The sequence below is a fragment of the Chinchilla lanigera genome, unplaced genomic scaffold (genome assembly GCF_000276665.1).
Source record: "Chinchilla lanigera isolate Chin_1 unplaced genomic scaffold, ChiLan1.0 scaffold00053, whole genome shotgun sequence".
NCBI classification, from domain to species: domain Eukaryota; kingdom Metazoa; phylum Chordata; class Mammalia; order Rodentia; family Chinchillidae; genus Chinchilla; species Chinchilla lanigera.
In genome coordinates, this window is record NW_004955454.1 from 4505289 (window position 1) to 4519730 (window position 14442).

Consider the following 14442-nt stretch of genomic DNA (forward strand, 5'->3'; position numbering starts at 1 on the left):
AGGCAGGCTCTGTGCCACTGAGCTAAATCCCCAGCCCGCCAAGTATTTATCTTAAATACAACCAATAAAAAATGATTATGAAGCTGGGTATAGTGGCACATGCCTGTAATCCCAGCACTTGAGAGGCTGAGACAGGAGGATCACTGCAAGTTCAAGGCCAGCCTGGGCTACAAAGTGAGCTCAAGGCCAGCCTGAACTGCATAGCAAGACTGTCACAACAACAACAACAACAACAAAAACTTATTATGATAGGTCACGAACAGTCATTTCTACATGTATTTTTGTGGTTATTCTATTAGGTAGGACTTGAATTATATATTAATTTAACAGAATCTAATAACTTAAAAAATAAAACCTGACTATAAACACATAAACAATTAAAACTAAATGTAAGGCACACCTGTCAGCAAAGAAACAACAGGCAGCAATATTCTACCATGACTGTAGTGCAACTTTTCATTCCATAGGACCTACCATTGTTAAGTCATGTTAGTTTTGATAGCTTTTATTTTTTTCTCTCATATAAATTTAACTGTAAAACTTTAATCCCACAAAAAAAATTTTTTTTTTGTCCTTTTGAGACAGGGTCTCGCTATGCAGTTGAGGCTGGCCTTGAGCTCACTTTGTAGCCCAGGCAGGTCTCGAACTCACAATGATCCTTCTGCCTCAGCCTCCTGAGTGCTGGGATTATAGGCATGCGCCACCCTGCCCAGCTCCAAAAACTTAATTCTAAGTATCTGCATGACTACCTATCATAGCAACTTAATTATATGTAAATATAAGTAAATATATTATCATATTTAATACATTAAAATGATTGTACAAAGCTGGACACGGTGGCACATGCTTATAATCTCAGCACAAGTACAAGCTTAGCCTAGGCAATTTAGTCACTTAATGAGACCCTTTTAAAAAAAAGGGCTGGAGGGTGTCACTCTGTGTGAAGGCCCTGGGTTCAATCCTCAACACCACCAAAAGAAAAAAAAAGATACTACATTCACTTTGAAAGGATTCACTGGGATTGCTGTCAAATATTACCTATATTACATTTATTATTAAAGTTATACTAAATAATACACAGTAGTCAAATTCTTGTTTCTTAAATGCCAAGAGTAGGATGGGAAATATATAGAGGGAAAACATTTCTTAACCTTGAGGTCTTCTTGAAAGTCATCTATAGTGCATGAGTGCATGTCCACGTGCATGCTCATACACACACTCATACATTGAGTAGTATGTCTTTGTTTTCTATGTACAGAGAAGCCTCTGAAATTGATACTCTCATCCATCTTTCTGGCCAACATAAGTGGTCAGATAAGACAGGTGCATAAAAGGAGAAGACACTGTTAGATATGCAATTACTATTTCATTTCAAATCTGAAAAGGACCATTTTAGTACCTACTATAACTTTAACATTATAAAAAGCCATTCAATTCTCAAGGACCAAATTCTTTGGACTTCTGAGTTCTCATTTACTATGCAGGCCTCTTCCTGGAAGATGTGTCAGTGTGCTAGGGCAGAAGTGATGCATGAGGAAAAAGGGCCAGTAGCTGAATCATGCACTGTGCCCAGTGGCTCCACCTACATGTCCCTCTTTAGTCTCCTTACCAAGTCTACACAACCCCAGTGCTCAGGCTTAAGGTCAGTGGTGGAATCACACTACAAAGCAGTATGGCTGCTCAACGCAGTGTTCAGCAACCTCACACTTGAACCGTCTAAGAAAGTCCCCTCATAAGGTGAGAATTTCTCAAGCTGATGCTGACAGTAGCCACTGATACTCAATGCAAACACCAAGGTGCACAATTCACAACTTTAAACACCTGGTCAAACTGCAGAAAGAAAACCACCCAATGTAGTAAGAGACTCACATCTGGCATTTCTGTAGAGAAGGAAAGGATCCTGGAGTTGGAAATCCAGGTCTTTAGTAATGGGTTCTGTTCTATTTTCCATGCTCAGCCTATTCATAATGGTGAATCCGTGTTCTGGAGAAGCAGACCTGAAGATCAGAAGTGGAGTGGGAAGAGGGGTCAAAGACAAGTTGTTCAATATATTATACATGCAATCTAACTATAAGGTGTGATCAAAATATACAGTGAATGCTTAAATTTTTAAAAAATTATAGTAGAAGACACACTGCCATTAATCCCCTTCAAAATATTCCCCCTCAATTCAAACACACCTTTCCCTTTTTAGCGGGGGAAGGTCTTTTTGAGACCTTTTGCTATGCAGTTCAGGTTGCCCTTGAACTCACTTTGTAGCTCAGGCTGGCCTAGAATTTGCAAGGATCCTCCTGCCTCAGCCTCTTGAGGGCTGGGATTACAGGCGTGCACCACCACACCGGCTAAACAAATTTATACTACTGTTGCCATTTTCTGAAGCAGTTCTGACAGACCTCATTTGTTACTGTCTTTATGGAGTGTGATTACAAAAAAATGCAATGAGAGCTTCTGCCAAATGTCATTCAGTGGAAGATCAGGCGTGTAAAAGCACTGCTGTGTATCCTCATCTGCTTTCTTCCCTGGGTCCGGCACTGTGCAGCTTCTGGCTCTTCCCCAAAGTCAAACTGACCACTGTAGGCTGGGAATATAGCTTAGTGGCAAAGGGCCTGCTGGCAAGCACAAGGTCCTGAGTTTGATTTCCCGTTCCAAAAAACAAAACAACAAACTGACCATTATAGATAAAAGTTCTGAATTGATTCAGGACATCAAGGTAGCCACAACAACCCAACTAAAGTCACTGTGAACAAGGACTTCGCGAACTGCTTCAGGAAGTAACAATAACAACGGAGTGTGTTCGAAGCAAGAGGAGCATTCTGAAGGGGATTAGTGGCAGTGTGTCTTTTAGTGTAATTTTTTTTATCTAAATACTTTGCATATTTTTCTATCATAAATCATACACTCTGATGTGTCTCTTACCTTTCTGTGTTTATATACAGCTTTACAGAAGCTGACTGTACACACAGAATACAACATTTCTTCATTAATGGCATCATTATACTAATTCATATTAAGACAGCACGGCTGTCAAAGTTAGTTCTTGATGAAATGGAGCTGTCCTTCTTTAACCATTACTGTGTACTTCTGAGTATATCTTCTGATATACACATATATCTTGCTCCCTATTTTATAAATTCCTTTAAGGTTATAAATTCCTTTAATTTATATTATAAATTCCTTTCAAATAATACTTTTCAAATTAGCGACAGATACATTTAAAGGATCTCAGTTTATATAGAGTGTGTATCCCAATTATACAAACAACTTTTCATAGAAAAATGTTAATGTTGGTCTAAAATCGAGAGCTGCAAAATCTCTTAAAGAAATGAAGCAACTCACTGTGAGGAGACACAGTACAAACTGAAAAGTTATGCAAAGGTTCAATGGGCATATATTGTTTTCTTCAATATAAAGTAAAGAGCTTCACAGATAAACGACTATAAAAGTTTTTCTCAATACAAAGTATATTTAGTGACTTTTTATTCTTCAACTCATTCAACAAATCTTGAATGCTTCCTGTTTGCAAAAAGAACCCCAGTTATATAGAGCACACACTCTAACAGTCACGTGTGCATCTGCCTGCTCTTGGGTAACAGCCATCTAGTAATGCAACGGCACAACTTCTGTGACAAACGAAACGCCACATACATCACTGAAACTGAAGCGGGCAGAACGCATTTATTTACTTTAAAGTAGCGTAGAGGGTTGTTCTTAATAAACCCACAGGAATGTTATGAAAAATAGGAAGCAAAATGTTTACATCTTAGTTTTATTTTACTTCTAATCATTTGATGCTAAAAGAGGTAAAACACAGCTACATTACTGATTGCAGGATTTTCTTTTAAGATCCCCAATTTTAAAACTGAGAGAAGGTAATCTTTTCCTGGCTTGTTTTATAAAGAAGTAATGGCAGGCATATAATTAATACCAGAAGTACTTATAATCATTTCCATTTAAGATAGAAAAGAAATGATGTACTCCTGAAGACCGACAGGTCATGTGGAATGCCAAGCGTAGAAATCACCAGTGGGTGTCTCTACGAACTCTATCAAGACAGAAGACATGGGAGGACATGAAGAAACACCTTAGTGCGATTAGGTGTTTCTGTATAAGAATCAGTTTGATTCTTCCTGTTTCCCATTATCACAACAGGAACTCACATCTGTCTTTAATGGTGTGGGGACTATATCATTTCATGGTTTATAGAACAGGCCCAGGAATAAAGGTGCCAGCTGCTCAAAGTAAACTTCTAGAAGTCAAAAGTTTATCACAGGCAGCTAGATTACCTGACACCAAACTCTTGGAAGACTCCAAAGTACCAGAATCTAGGAGGAGGCAGGATAAGGGTGGGGTGGGACAGCAGGCATCCTATTCTTGAGTTATATTTGGGAAAGAGATTAAGAAACTTCAGACAGCTCTAAACTCTCTACCTCCAGGGCTACTTCTGCCCCAAGTGGCTTGTTATTTCCATTTGAATATCCTGCTACCACTCCAAACACATTACTTCAAAAAAACTAAAGACTAAGGGCTGGGGGTGTAGCTAAGTGGTAAAATACATGCGTAATGTGGGGCCCTGGGTTTCATCCTCAGCATTGAAAACAAACTAAAAAGTGAAAAACCTAGCCTCAATCCAGACTCTCAACCTATCTTCTCTTCTGTCATTATTTTTCTATATTCCATATTCAAAAAACGTTCTCTTAACCTTACCACTCTCTCTCTATTCGGGCTGCCTTTTGAGGCCCTCTCCTCTCAACACCAGCCATGCCAACTTGCACCACTTCACACCTGCTCCATGGGAACACTTTCTGTGTTCTCCTGGATCCAATTTTTTCCAGAGCCAGTGTGTCCTCATAATGTTAATACACTAGCTTTCCCCGTATGTTCTCAAGACTCTCACAATCCACTGTTTATAAACCTTTAATGACTCTCTACTGCTAGGAAAATAAATTTCAGAATTTATTTTCCAAGATTCACTCCAAGTCAGTGAATCTCTTTGCCCATGTCACTAATATGAACCAGTATCAGCCCTCTGCAGCAGTTATTTTCCTCACTGTCTTTTTCACATACTAGATCTATGCCTCTGCTTTTGCCGTTTTTTCCTATTGAGACTGCCTGAACCTCTCTCTATGCAATTCTAAAAGTAAAATTATCTTGTGCAAACATCAATTGTATAAAGCTTTCTATCATAGCAGCCAATTTGTTGCCTATTATTTATCCACCAGCACTGAGGTCTATCTGTACTGTGTTTATCCTTTTTTTTAAACAGTGTTGGTGGTGGAACTCACAGCCTGGCTCATGCCAGACACTACCACTGATACACTCTCAGCTCCTTTGTTTATCTTAAACATGAATATATGTGTAAAGAAAATACATCTAACATGTATGTGTGTATTTCCTTTTTGCCCAAGTAAACTGTTATCCCAAGAAGGGTTTGTCTAAGCTTCTGTATTTCATCTTTGCACCTATTGAATGTGATAGGATTTAGCTGAGACATTTTAGTGAATGCTTATTTTAAAAATAACTATTAAGACAATACATATAATGTATATCTCTGTACATGTGTGAGGTTAACAGAATCTGATAAAAAGAAATGAAAAGGGCATGAGTTATTAATAATCTATCCTGAAACATACTCTATTAACTAGACAATGAAGTACTGAAAGATACCTTCAATTTTGGACTGTTTTTTAAAACATCAAGAGTGGCAAGGTGATCAATAAAACACTTTTCTAAGCACTGATTAAATAATCTAACATTCTTAACAGTGTACTTCTAGCTCCTTGCTGATGTATTACATTCAAAAGCTGTACCATTCATTTGAATCACAGAATATTTAATAGTATTTCAAACAGAGCACAAAGATTTAAGTTAATCTATATTGAGATTTAAATTATATCCTGAAATCAGTATTCACGGAACTAAAACAAGGGGACAACACAAGTATTCTTTTCTTCCTGTCAGCTAATAATTTCAAACTAAGATTCAGTTGTTTTACTTCTTTGAAGTAAAACTGCACTTGAAGAAAATGACACAACTGAGCTAAAATATTATTTTGAAGACTGTCAGTTTCTTTAAGTGAAATAATCTTACCTCGTATAAACAAACAAGGTTCCTTCCACATCAGTCTTCTCCTAAAAAAATAAAACACATAGCGTATGTATATTCTCTTAAGTCACAGAGCAGAATATAAACTTCTGATAGAATGATACTGCATCTCAGAGAGGTGAAGCTGCAGTATATAACCAGAGGGGCTATTCTTGGGAAGAGAGTTTTTACCCTAACTGGCTCCGCTGGGTGAGTAGCAGGGAGCAGTCATTCTTTTGTCACTATCTCTTTTCCAAATACAGTGTGGGTGACACATCTTTATCTGAAACAATGATGAAGTAAGTGTCCCATGGACTTTATGAGAAAGAGTGGCATATAATAAGTATGCTGCCTTTTCCTCCAGTCTCCAAACTGGGTATATGGCAAGCTGCAGAAAACCTTGATGTCTGCATTTCATCATCCTTCACTTTATTTCTCAGGTTCATTTTCCCTTGCCATATCCTGTCACCTATGAGAGCAGACGATCTGTCAATCGCTAGACAGAGGAAGGCAATGATGCAGTAGTTTTCAGATGAATAAATCACCTACTTGGTCTAGAATATTTAGAGTCAAATTTTCATTCAAGACCTTTGAAATAAAGTTAGAAGTGTTATATCAAGTTAGGACTCACGAACTGCCAGAGAAAATCTGGAGGAGACGGTAAAGTTAAAATAAATGTTCAGTTGGTTCATTTGACACCTTTTCCATTTTGCCAAAGGCAGGAACCTTGGCCCAATGATAACGTTCATTGATACAATGCACTTTTTTTCATGTTTAACGAGTAATCAAACTATTAGAATTCTGAATTTAAAATGTGCTTTTGCTATTTACATGGCTTAATTTCAGCATTCCACTTAACTCCTAATATTTTATTATTAACATTCATTACCAAAATTAAGTACTCTATTGTTCTGCAAAAAGATGGCCCATTTAAGAAAAAAAAGGTGCAACACCAAGGTAACAATTTTTAGGAAGCACACAAAAATTGAAAGCATGATTCCTTCACATGCATAAGTAACTGCAGCAATTTTTTTTGGTCAGTTTAGCTCAGTGTGTCTCAAAGTATGATCCCCAGATCAAGAGCAGCAGCAGCAGCAGCAGCACATAAAAACTTGTTAGAAATGCATTCTTGGGCCCTTGACTCAGATATGCTGGGGATGGCATCTAGCAATTTGTTTTTTAGTAGCTGTCCAAGTGATTCTGAAGCATATGAATTTGCACACTGCTGCCTGAATTCAGCAACACATTCTCTGTCTGTGGAAATATATTACAAGTCATGAAAACAAAATCCACTACAGTCTAAATTATATGCAAGTATCACAAAACATGGTTCATCAACAGATGAATGGTTAAGGAAAATGTGGTATATATATATACAATGGAGTACTACTCAGCTGTGAAGGATAAACTGGAGTCATTTGTAGGAAGGTGGATGCATGTTTAGACCATAATGCTAAAGGAAGTACATCAGACACATATTAAATATCACATGGTTTCTCTTATATAAGCAACTAAAGAGCAAAATAAAAGATGTTAGGAAATGGAAACTATTTAGGCATGAGAAATGTATCTGGAGATGAGGAAGACAGGAAGAAGGGAAAGAAAAAAGGATCAAGATGCAACATGTATATGTACCAATTCTCTATAGTGAATGTACTTGTTATTCATCGCAAACATATACTAGTAAAAAAGAGTAAAATTTAACTGGGAAATAAGAGTAAACACCTTTGCAAACACTACTTCGTAAGATTTTTAGTCTCAAGATGTTACAGAATATGCAGTTAGGAGGCCAGGGATATGGCTGAGTGGCACAGTGCCTGCCTGGCAAGTGCAAGGTCATGAGTTCGATTCCTGGCACTACAAAAAAAAAAATGCAGTTAGGAATAACGACCAGTTATGAAAATTTTAGCTTTTCCTAACATATAGGCATAGGTATGAAAGAGTTTATTCTTCAACTGCACTTAGTATGAAATTTCCATAAATCACCCCAATGTACAGTGAAAAGTATTATTTCTCAATGTGGCCCATTTGCCTCTCTGCTTTGGAAAATACTCTTAGTTAAAAAGAAAAAAAAATACAGAAGTATTACTTACCTTTCTCTGTAAACAAATACAGAATTAACTCCTATCTGTTGAGAAATCTATATAGAGTGTACTTTCCGAACTAAGAATTAAATTCAAACCCCTGGGGCCAGGGATTTAGCTCAGTGCCACAGCGCCTGCCTGGCAAGTGCGAGGTCCTAAGTTTGATTCCTGATACCAAAAAAAAAAATTCAAACCCCTACTCTGTCAATCATTGAGAAAACAGCCATGATAGTACAATAAATGCTACCAGCCTAAGAATGTGTGTTTTCAAAGTTTAGCTGGTCCAGATGGCAAGCATTTAGTAGTCCACAATGAAGAATCACACTGTAGAAACTAAATATTAGCTATTACCCAGTACAATGATAGGAAACCAAAGTTAGAATACAGATGGAACTAAGACCCTGAAGAACCTATGTGCACGGTCAAGATCACTTGTCAGCAGGGCAGAACATTTTACTGTCTCCCTGTATTTGACCTTCGACTGTTCACCTGGGAGGCCCAAATCAGAATATGTATCAGCACAGAAGAGCTGACAGCTTCTGACTCGTTTTACTTCTTCCTTGATGTAGCAAATTCCTCTTTCCTTCTAAAAACAACAAAAACTTCAACACCACTTTTTGGTCCTGAAAAATCCAAAATCAGATCTGTAAGAGGAAAGCCTTTCCTACAATTATTTTCTAACTCATTAACAAGCAAGTCACCTGACATTTATTCTCAGCCTGCCAGTGGGAAGGAGCTGTGTTTCAACACTGCAATACGGGTCTTGGAGCTGGGCTCTCACCCGATCAGACTGGGCTAGTTTAGTGTTCCGGGTCTGCTTCTCCCCTGGAAAGAGACAACTAACTGGTCTACGCCACTTAGCTCTTTTAAAGAAAAAACATACTTCAACAGCTCTGATACCTGGAAAAAGGGAGCTTTGGAAATATAAATTTCTGGTTTATTATGTCTGAGCCAGCTCAAGTTCATGCCTTTTCCTGATCGTTACAGTTATCCAAGAACAATCAGATTTTTTTTCCCTTTTTTTGTATAAAGTTCAGGGTTCGGGGTGTGGGGAATAGTTAAAACAAGGTTTTATTAGGTCTTCCTTAGATCTTTCAAGTATGGAGGACTTTTATGTTAAAGCATTAATTCATAGTCCTAAGGAACTTTAGTTAAAATTTTAAAAGTACAATTTAATTATATAATAATACACTATTATAAAAATCTAAGTATGAAGCAGCTCAAAATTCAGACTTAAAAATAACAAAATGGAATATAGATAGTGCCGTTTTATAAATTGAGACTCAGTACACTGACACTTTTGAAATAACTCAAAGCAATCTCAACTGTACTGATTATTCTAACTTAAAATAATAAAAAAAAAAGTAGGTCCCAATTTGTCTTGTCAAATCTGTCTCTAGTATTCATGTAATGAGTCACCTTTTAAGCCTTCAACAGTATCTAATGCCTGGGCCTCATTAGCCAAAGGTTTTGCTTTGGTGTGTTACATTTCCAAAAACTCTGAGTTATTTTGATACACAGAAAACCATTAGCTGGAAATACAGGGCACCAGTCATTCCAAGGCAATTTTTTTGAAGGCTAGCATTTTTGAGGCAACAAATCTTTGATGTAGGGTGTATAACAATATCTACACTTTGTAGGACGTTTAGCTTTATCCCTGGCCTCTATCCTGCAGATGCTAGCAACACCCTCTCTCGGTGACAAAATCCTCTCCCGATTCTGTCAAATGTCACCTAGGGGCAAAATCACTTCCAGCTGTGAGCCACTGTTCTAAGGACTAAAAAAGAGTGAAAATAATACAAGAAGTTATAGCCTTCAATTAACACAGGTACTGTGGGGCAGCCATCTTTCCTGGCAAAGGAAAAGTAGGCCTAGCCCTAAAATTTCCTACTCTAGGGGCTGGGGATTTGGCTCAGCAGCACAGTGCCTCTCTGGCAAGTGCAAGGTTGTGAGTTTGATTCCTGGTACAGGAAAAAACAACAACAACAAAAATAAATAAAAATAAAATTTCCTATTCCAATAGTGATATAATCATCCCTTTCCTATTTATTGGATGCTAGGGACTGAATTCAGGGCCTTGTGCCTGCTAAGCATGAATTCTTATTACTGAACTCTATCCTTAGCCTCATAATCCTTTTATAAAGCAGCTAATTTTCTGTGATCTTCATTCCTGATTTCTCTTCCTATAAATTCCTTGTGTCATTTATGTATTTTCAGTGTTGTAAGAATTCACATCTGCCTTCTTGCAAACACTTTCTCCTCCATTCTTGATGCTCTGTATACTTTTATTAAGTTTATATTCAAAAGGCTCCTAGCCAGAGCGATGGCATCGGGGACAGTCATGACAATTCCCTTGCCCCCAGCAACTACACTGTAGTTGAACTAGGCCCCATTCTTTTGCCTGGCTACCATAGCCTTGAAGATTAGTACTTGAAAGAATGACCTTTTACTGAATGAATTATGCCTGTCTGAAGGCAACAAGTCCAGGAAACAGGAAAACATAACTCCTGTAAATAATGCATGGTGACAGTTTTGCCTCTGGACAAGGCTTTTGTTGATGGGTTTCACTGGGCACCTAGTAAAGTTCTGCAATGATTTTAAAAGGTCTCTATCACACAGATCAAAGGCCTTTAGGAAATGACATTCAAGAGAAATGTTCTACCAAAGAGGTTAACAATTTATCAGGATTCTCCAGACTCTAAGCCTAGTGCCAAGTCAGCTTAGAGTCCTTTATTACAGAACTACACTATACCTTGGGCGTCTGTCTATAGAACCATAAAAACAGCCACATATAGGATAATACATGTCAATATCAATGCCTTTTCTATGAAAACTCAGGTGATAAGTTCTCCTGCTAACTGAGGGGCGGGGGATAGCTTCTCTCCTGATCAAATGATATGCTTTCTACTACAAATGATGGGCGTGTTAAGAGATCTCCATGTGTTTCTTTCGGGTTTGGCAACCAGAAGAGCAGACCTAAAATCTTTGCCCCATTTCTATTAAGAGCTTAGAGCAAAACTATCTTCTCCCATTTGGGGGATACATATATATGCTTTTCTGTTTTGTTTTTTGTGGTGCTGGGGATAAAACCCAGGGCCTGAGGCTGCCTAAGCAAGCGCTGTACCACCAAGCTACCTGCCCAAACCTTTACAGCATTTTTAATTTTTGCGTCAATGATTTTGCGTGTGTGTGTGGTACTGGGGACTGAACTCAGGGCCTCGTACATGCTAGGCAAGCACTCTCCCACTGAGGTGCATCACACCCCCAGCCTGAGTCAATGATTTTTCAGGTGAGTATTTATTACAGCCTGCTTAAGAAGACACAGTACATGTTAAAAAATGAATTTGCTAAATTTTCCTTAAATTGTGGGTTTTTTTTTTTCTGATTTGAGAAACTCCTCCGAAATCTGAAATCCTTTCAAGTAAGTTCTCATTTTTTAATAATTGTACGGTAACGTAACAGACAGATGAGTCTCACTTGGTACAAAACCAGTACGAAGAGAAAAGTTACATGTCCCTACAGCCAAGGAGACGGGTTACAAAATTACACGGGGCAATTCCAGCACAGAACTCCCTACGTGTTTCATGCTCCGACCACATTCTAGTTGTGGGAAAAAAAAATTAAACTTCCTTCCATTCACTGGGGCTCAGCTTCGAGAGAAGCGCTAGAAATTCAGCTACCGAGTGGACTCCAGCATCAAAGGCTGCAGTGTACTCACTTCCCCAAGATCACCAACCTCCTTTTGAATGTCAGACTGTCCCGCTTTGTCTTTCACTGGCCCATGTTTGCCTGGCTTGGTGTTTTCCCTGAGTACTTGGGATTCTCCCCTTCCATCAAGTTTGGAGCGCTCTCCGCCCCATCTAAGATGGTCGGTCCAGAGCCAGAACTCTTCTGCTCTTCTAGCCCGGCCCCCCCGACGGCCACCGATTTTACTGGCACAGCACTCCGCTTTATTTCCCCGGAGCACAGCGTCTTCCGGGAAACAGGTCCTTTCCTTCCTTCAGCTCTCGGGTCCCGCGCCTGACCGCGGGGGCCGGCGGTACTTAACGTCTTCCCGCAACTCCGGGAGGATTTTCGGGTCGACCTCCCTCCCCTAGCCCACTGTGTTCAATCCGCACAATTTCGGCTTCGGGCCCCGCTCCACCGCCATCGTAGGCGTGTCCTCCCTCACCGGCTCCTGCAACCCCGAGCGGGACCCCCGTTCCCGCTCCAGCCCTGCTCTGCACTGTCCCGTCGCGTCCGCACGCACCCACTCGTTGGCCCGATGGCCGAAAGTGTACAGAGCCACCTGGCTGGCCACGTCCACGATGCGGTTGATATAGGGGTCGTGGCGCTGCAGGGCGGCTAGGCTGATGTCGCGCCCCTTCCCTACCAGGCCGCCCGCCGCTACGGCCGCCATCTTCCTCCCTCCCTCCCGGACCACCTCACGGGCTCCAGAAGACACTCTCAATAGATCGCAGAACGAGCGAGCGGCCTCGCAAATGAAAACCCCGGCGACCACAGGCCCAAAGAGGTCTTCCGGCTCCATCCGCCCCGCCCTCTCCCCTCGCTGGTCAAGGCAAGGCATCACTAGTCGATGTTCGCATCTCTCGCTGAGGATCGTTGCCACTGGTAACGACAAGCCCCGGCCGGCCTTCTAAATCCCGTTTTCTTTCTTTCTCCTCCCCACCCCAAATTATTTTCTTTCTGCATGAGCTTTAGAGCTGTATGAGCTTTAGAGCGCAATAGGCTTTCCCCTTGGATGTGTTCGACGCCTTGGCATGTATCGTTTTTGGCGTTTCAGTGATCAAATCTTTAATAAATAAGCCTCAAGCATTAATAACGCTGAAAAGAAAGATCTGTGATTTCTTAATGTGCTAACGCGCAGTGGTTCTCAAGGTGTCCCTAACACCCGCCTCGGGGAGGGATGATTCCTAGGGACTCTTTCGGGGGATCTGCAAGGTTTAAACAATTATCCTAACAAGGCAGACTTATTTGATTTGTTTACGTTGACTTTTTTCATCAATGATGGAAAAACAATGGTGAGTAAAAGCGCTATGTCTTAGTCTGAACCGAGGCGGGGCACCAAGGGCTCCAGTGATCAGTGTGTTCCTCACTGCCAGATACTCTAAAGAAAAACAAAAACCAAAAAAATCCCAGCCAGACCCAAATGTCACTTGAGATTGTTCTATAAAGAACAAAATTAGTAAAATTACTAATTTCATCAAACTTCAATCTTTACGTACACATCTTTTAAATACTGTGTGGAAAAAAAAAAAAAAAAAAAAAAAAAAGAAGCATCCGTAAAGCACTCTGCTGCATGTCAAAGTACTGTATTTGTCTCCCGGAAAATTCTGTGCTTGAATTGTGAGCTGAGTTAGTGTGTTTGTTTGCTTGTTCTACTTTTATGGAACACTATTTTTACTTGAAAGAAATATGGGCAAACTGTGGTTATCCAGACACATGGTAGACAGTTTCAAAAACAAAGTTTGCCTGTCACTTCTAGAAAAATAGGAACAATTATTGTTGTTATTGGTAATACTTGAATCTTATGGAAGGAATTATCAGTTTAGAAAATATGTTATCTGAGGCTTGATAGCTTCCCAATACTTCAGGTATTTTCCGGTGAGACCAGTGGTATTAATCATTGCAGTTTTTAAAAAATGTCATGTAAGAAAAAGTGTCAACATTAAGATCTTCTTAACTCAGTGACTCAATATTTTCCAAGTGACCAAGTGTCTGATGTTACATAATTATGCATGGAGGAAAAGATCCATTCAAAGAAAATAGGAACTAAAGGATTTTAATGTACCAGAATATGAAAAGTTGATAGATACAATTCTGGAGAGCACATTGCAATTAATTTTCAAGAAAGTGCCATTTGTCAGGGTTTGATGTATTGTCAAAGAAAAAGATCTACAATTATCTCAACGGTCATTAGAATACTCATCCGTTTTTCAACTACATTATCAGTGTAAGGTCAGAATTTCTTTGTATGTGTCAAACTAAACACATGTGATAACAGTTACAGCCAAAAACAGAGAAGGGACTTCAGTTGTCTTCTATTAAGCCAGCTTTAAAGATATTTGCAAAAATATAAAACACTATTTCTTTGTTATAGAAAAATATTTTTCATGAAGATATATTACTTATATTTACACTCAGTACCTTATTGTATCTTAAATAAGTAAGTTCCCAATATAGCAAATATTTGTAGATGACTATAATTCACATAAAGAGAAGTTATTTGAGGGAGTCTTTGATAATTTTTAAGAGTATGAAGAGGTTTTCAGACTAA

The 14442-nt window shown here is 39.3% G+C and overlaps 1 protein-coding gene across 4 annotated transcripts in view; it reads right to left on the reverse strand.

The window, feature by feature from the left end:
• Dcp1b (decapping mRNA 1B) overlaps window positions 1-13325 on the reverse strand; it is a 54215-nt gene extending 40890 nt beyond the window's left edge. Inside the window, exons 1-4 of one of the 4 annotated variants that reach the window (XM_013520131.1) lie at window positions 12415-12429; window positions 7807-7938; window positions 6088-6128; window positions 1870-1997 (exon numbers count right to left, since the gene is read on the reverse strand). In XM_013520131.1, the coding sequence (XP_013375585.1) occupies window positions 1870-1966 (97 nt within the window). In that variant the 5' untranslated portion in view covers window positions 1967-1997; window positions 6088-6128; window positions 7807-7938; window positions 12415-12429. The other 3 variants (XM_013520130.1, XM_005395964.1, XM_013520132.1) reach the window with 3 other exon arrangements.
• Between the last annotated feature and the right edge of the window lie 1117 nt (window positions 13326-14442).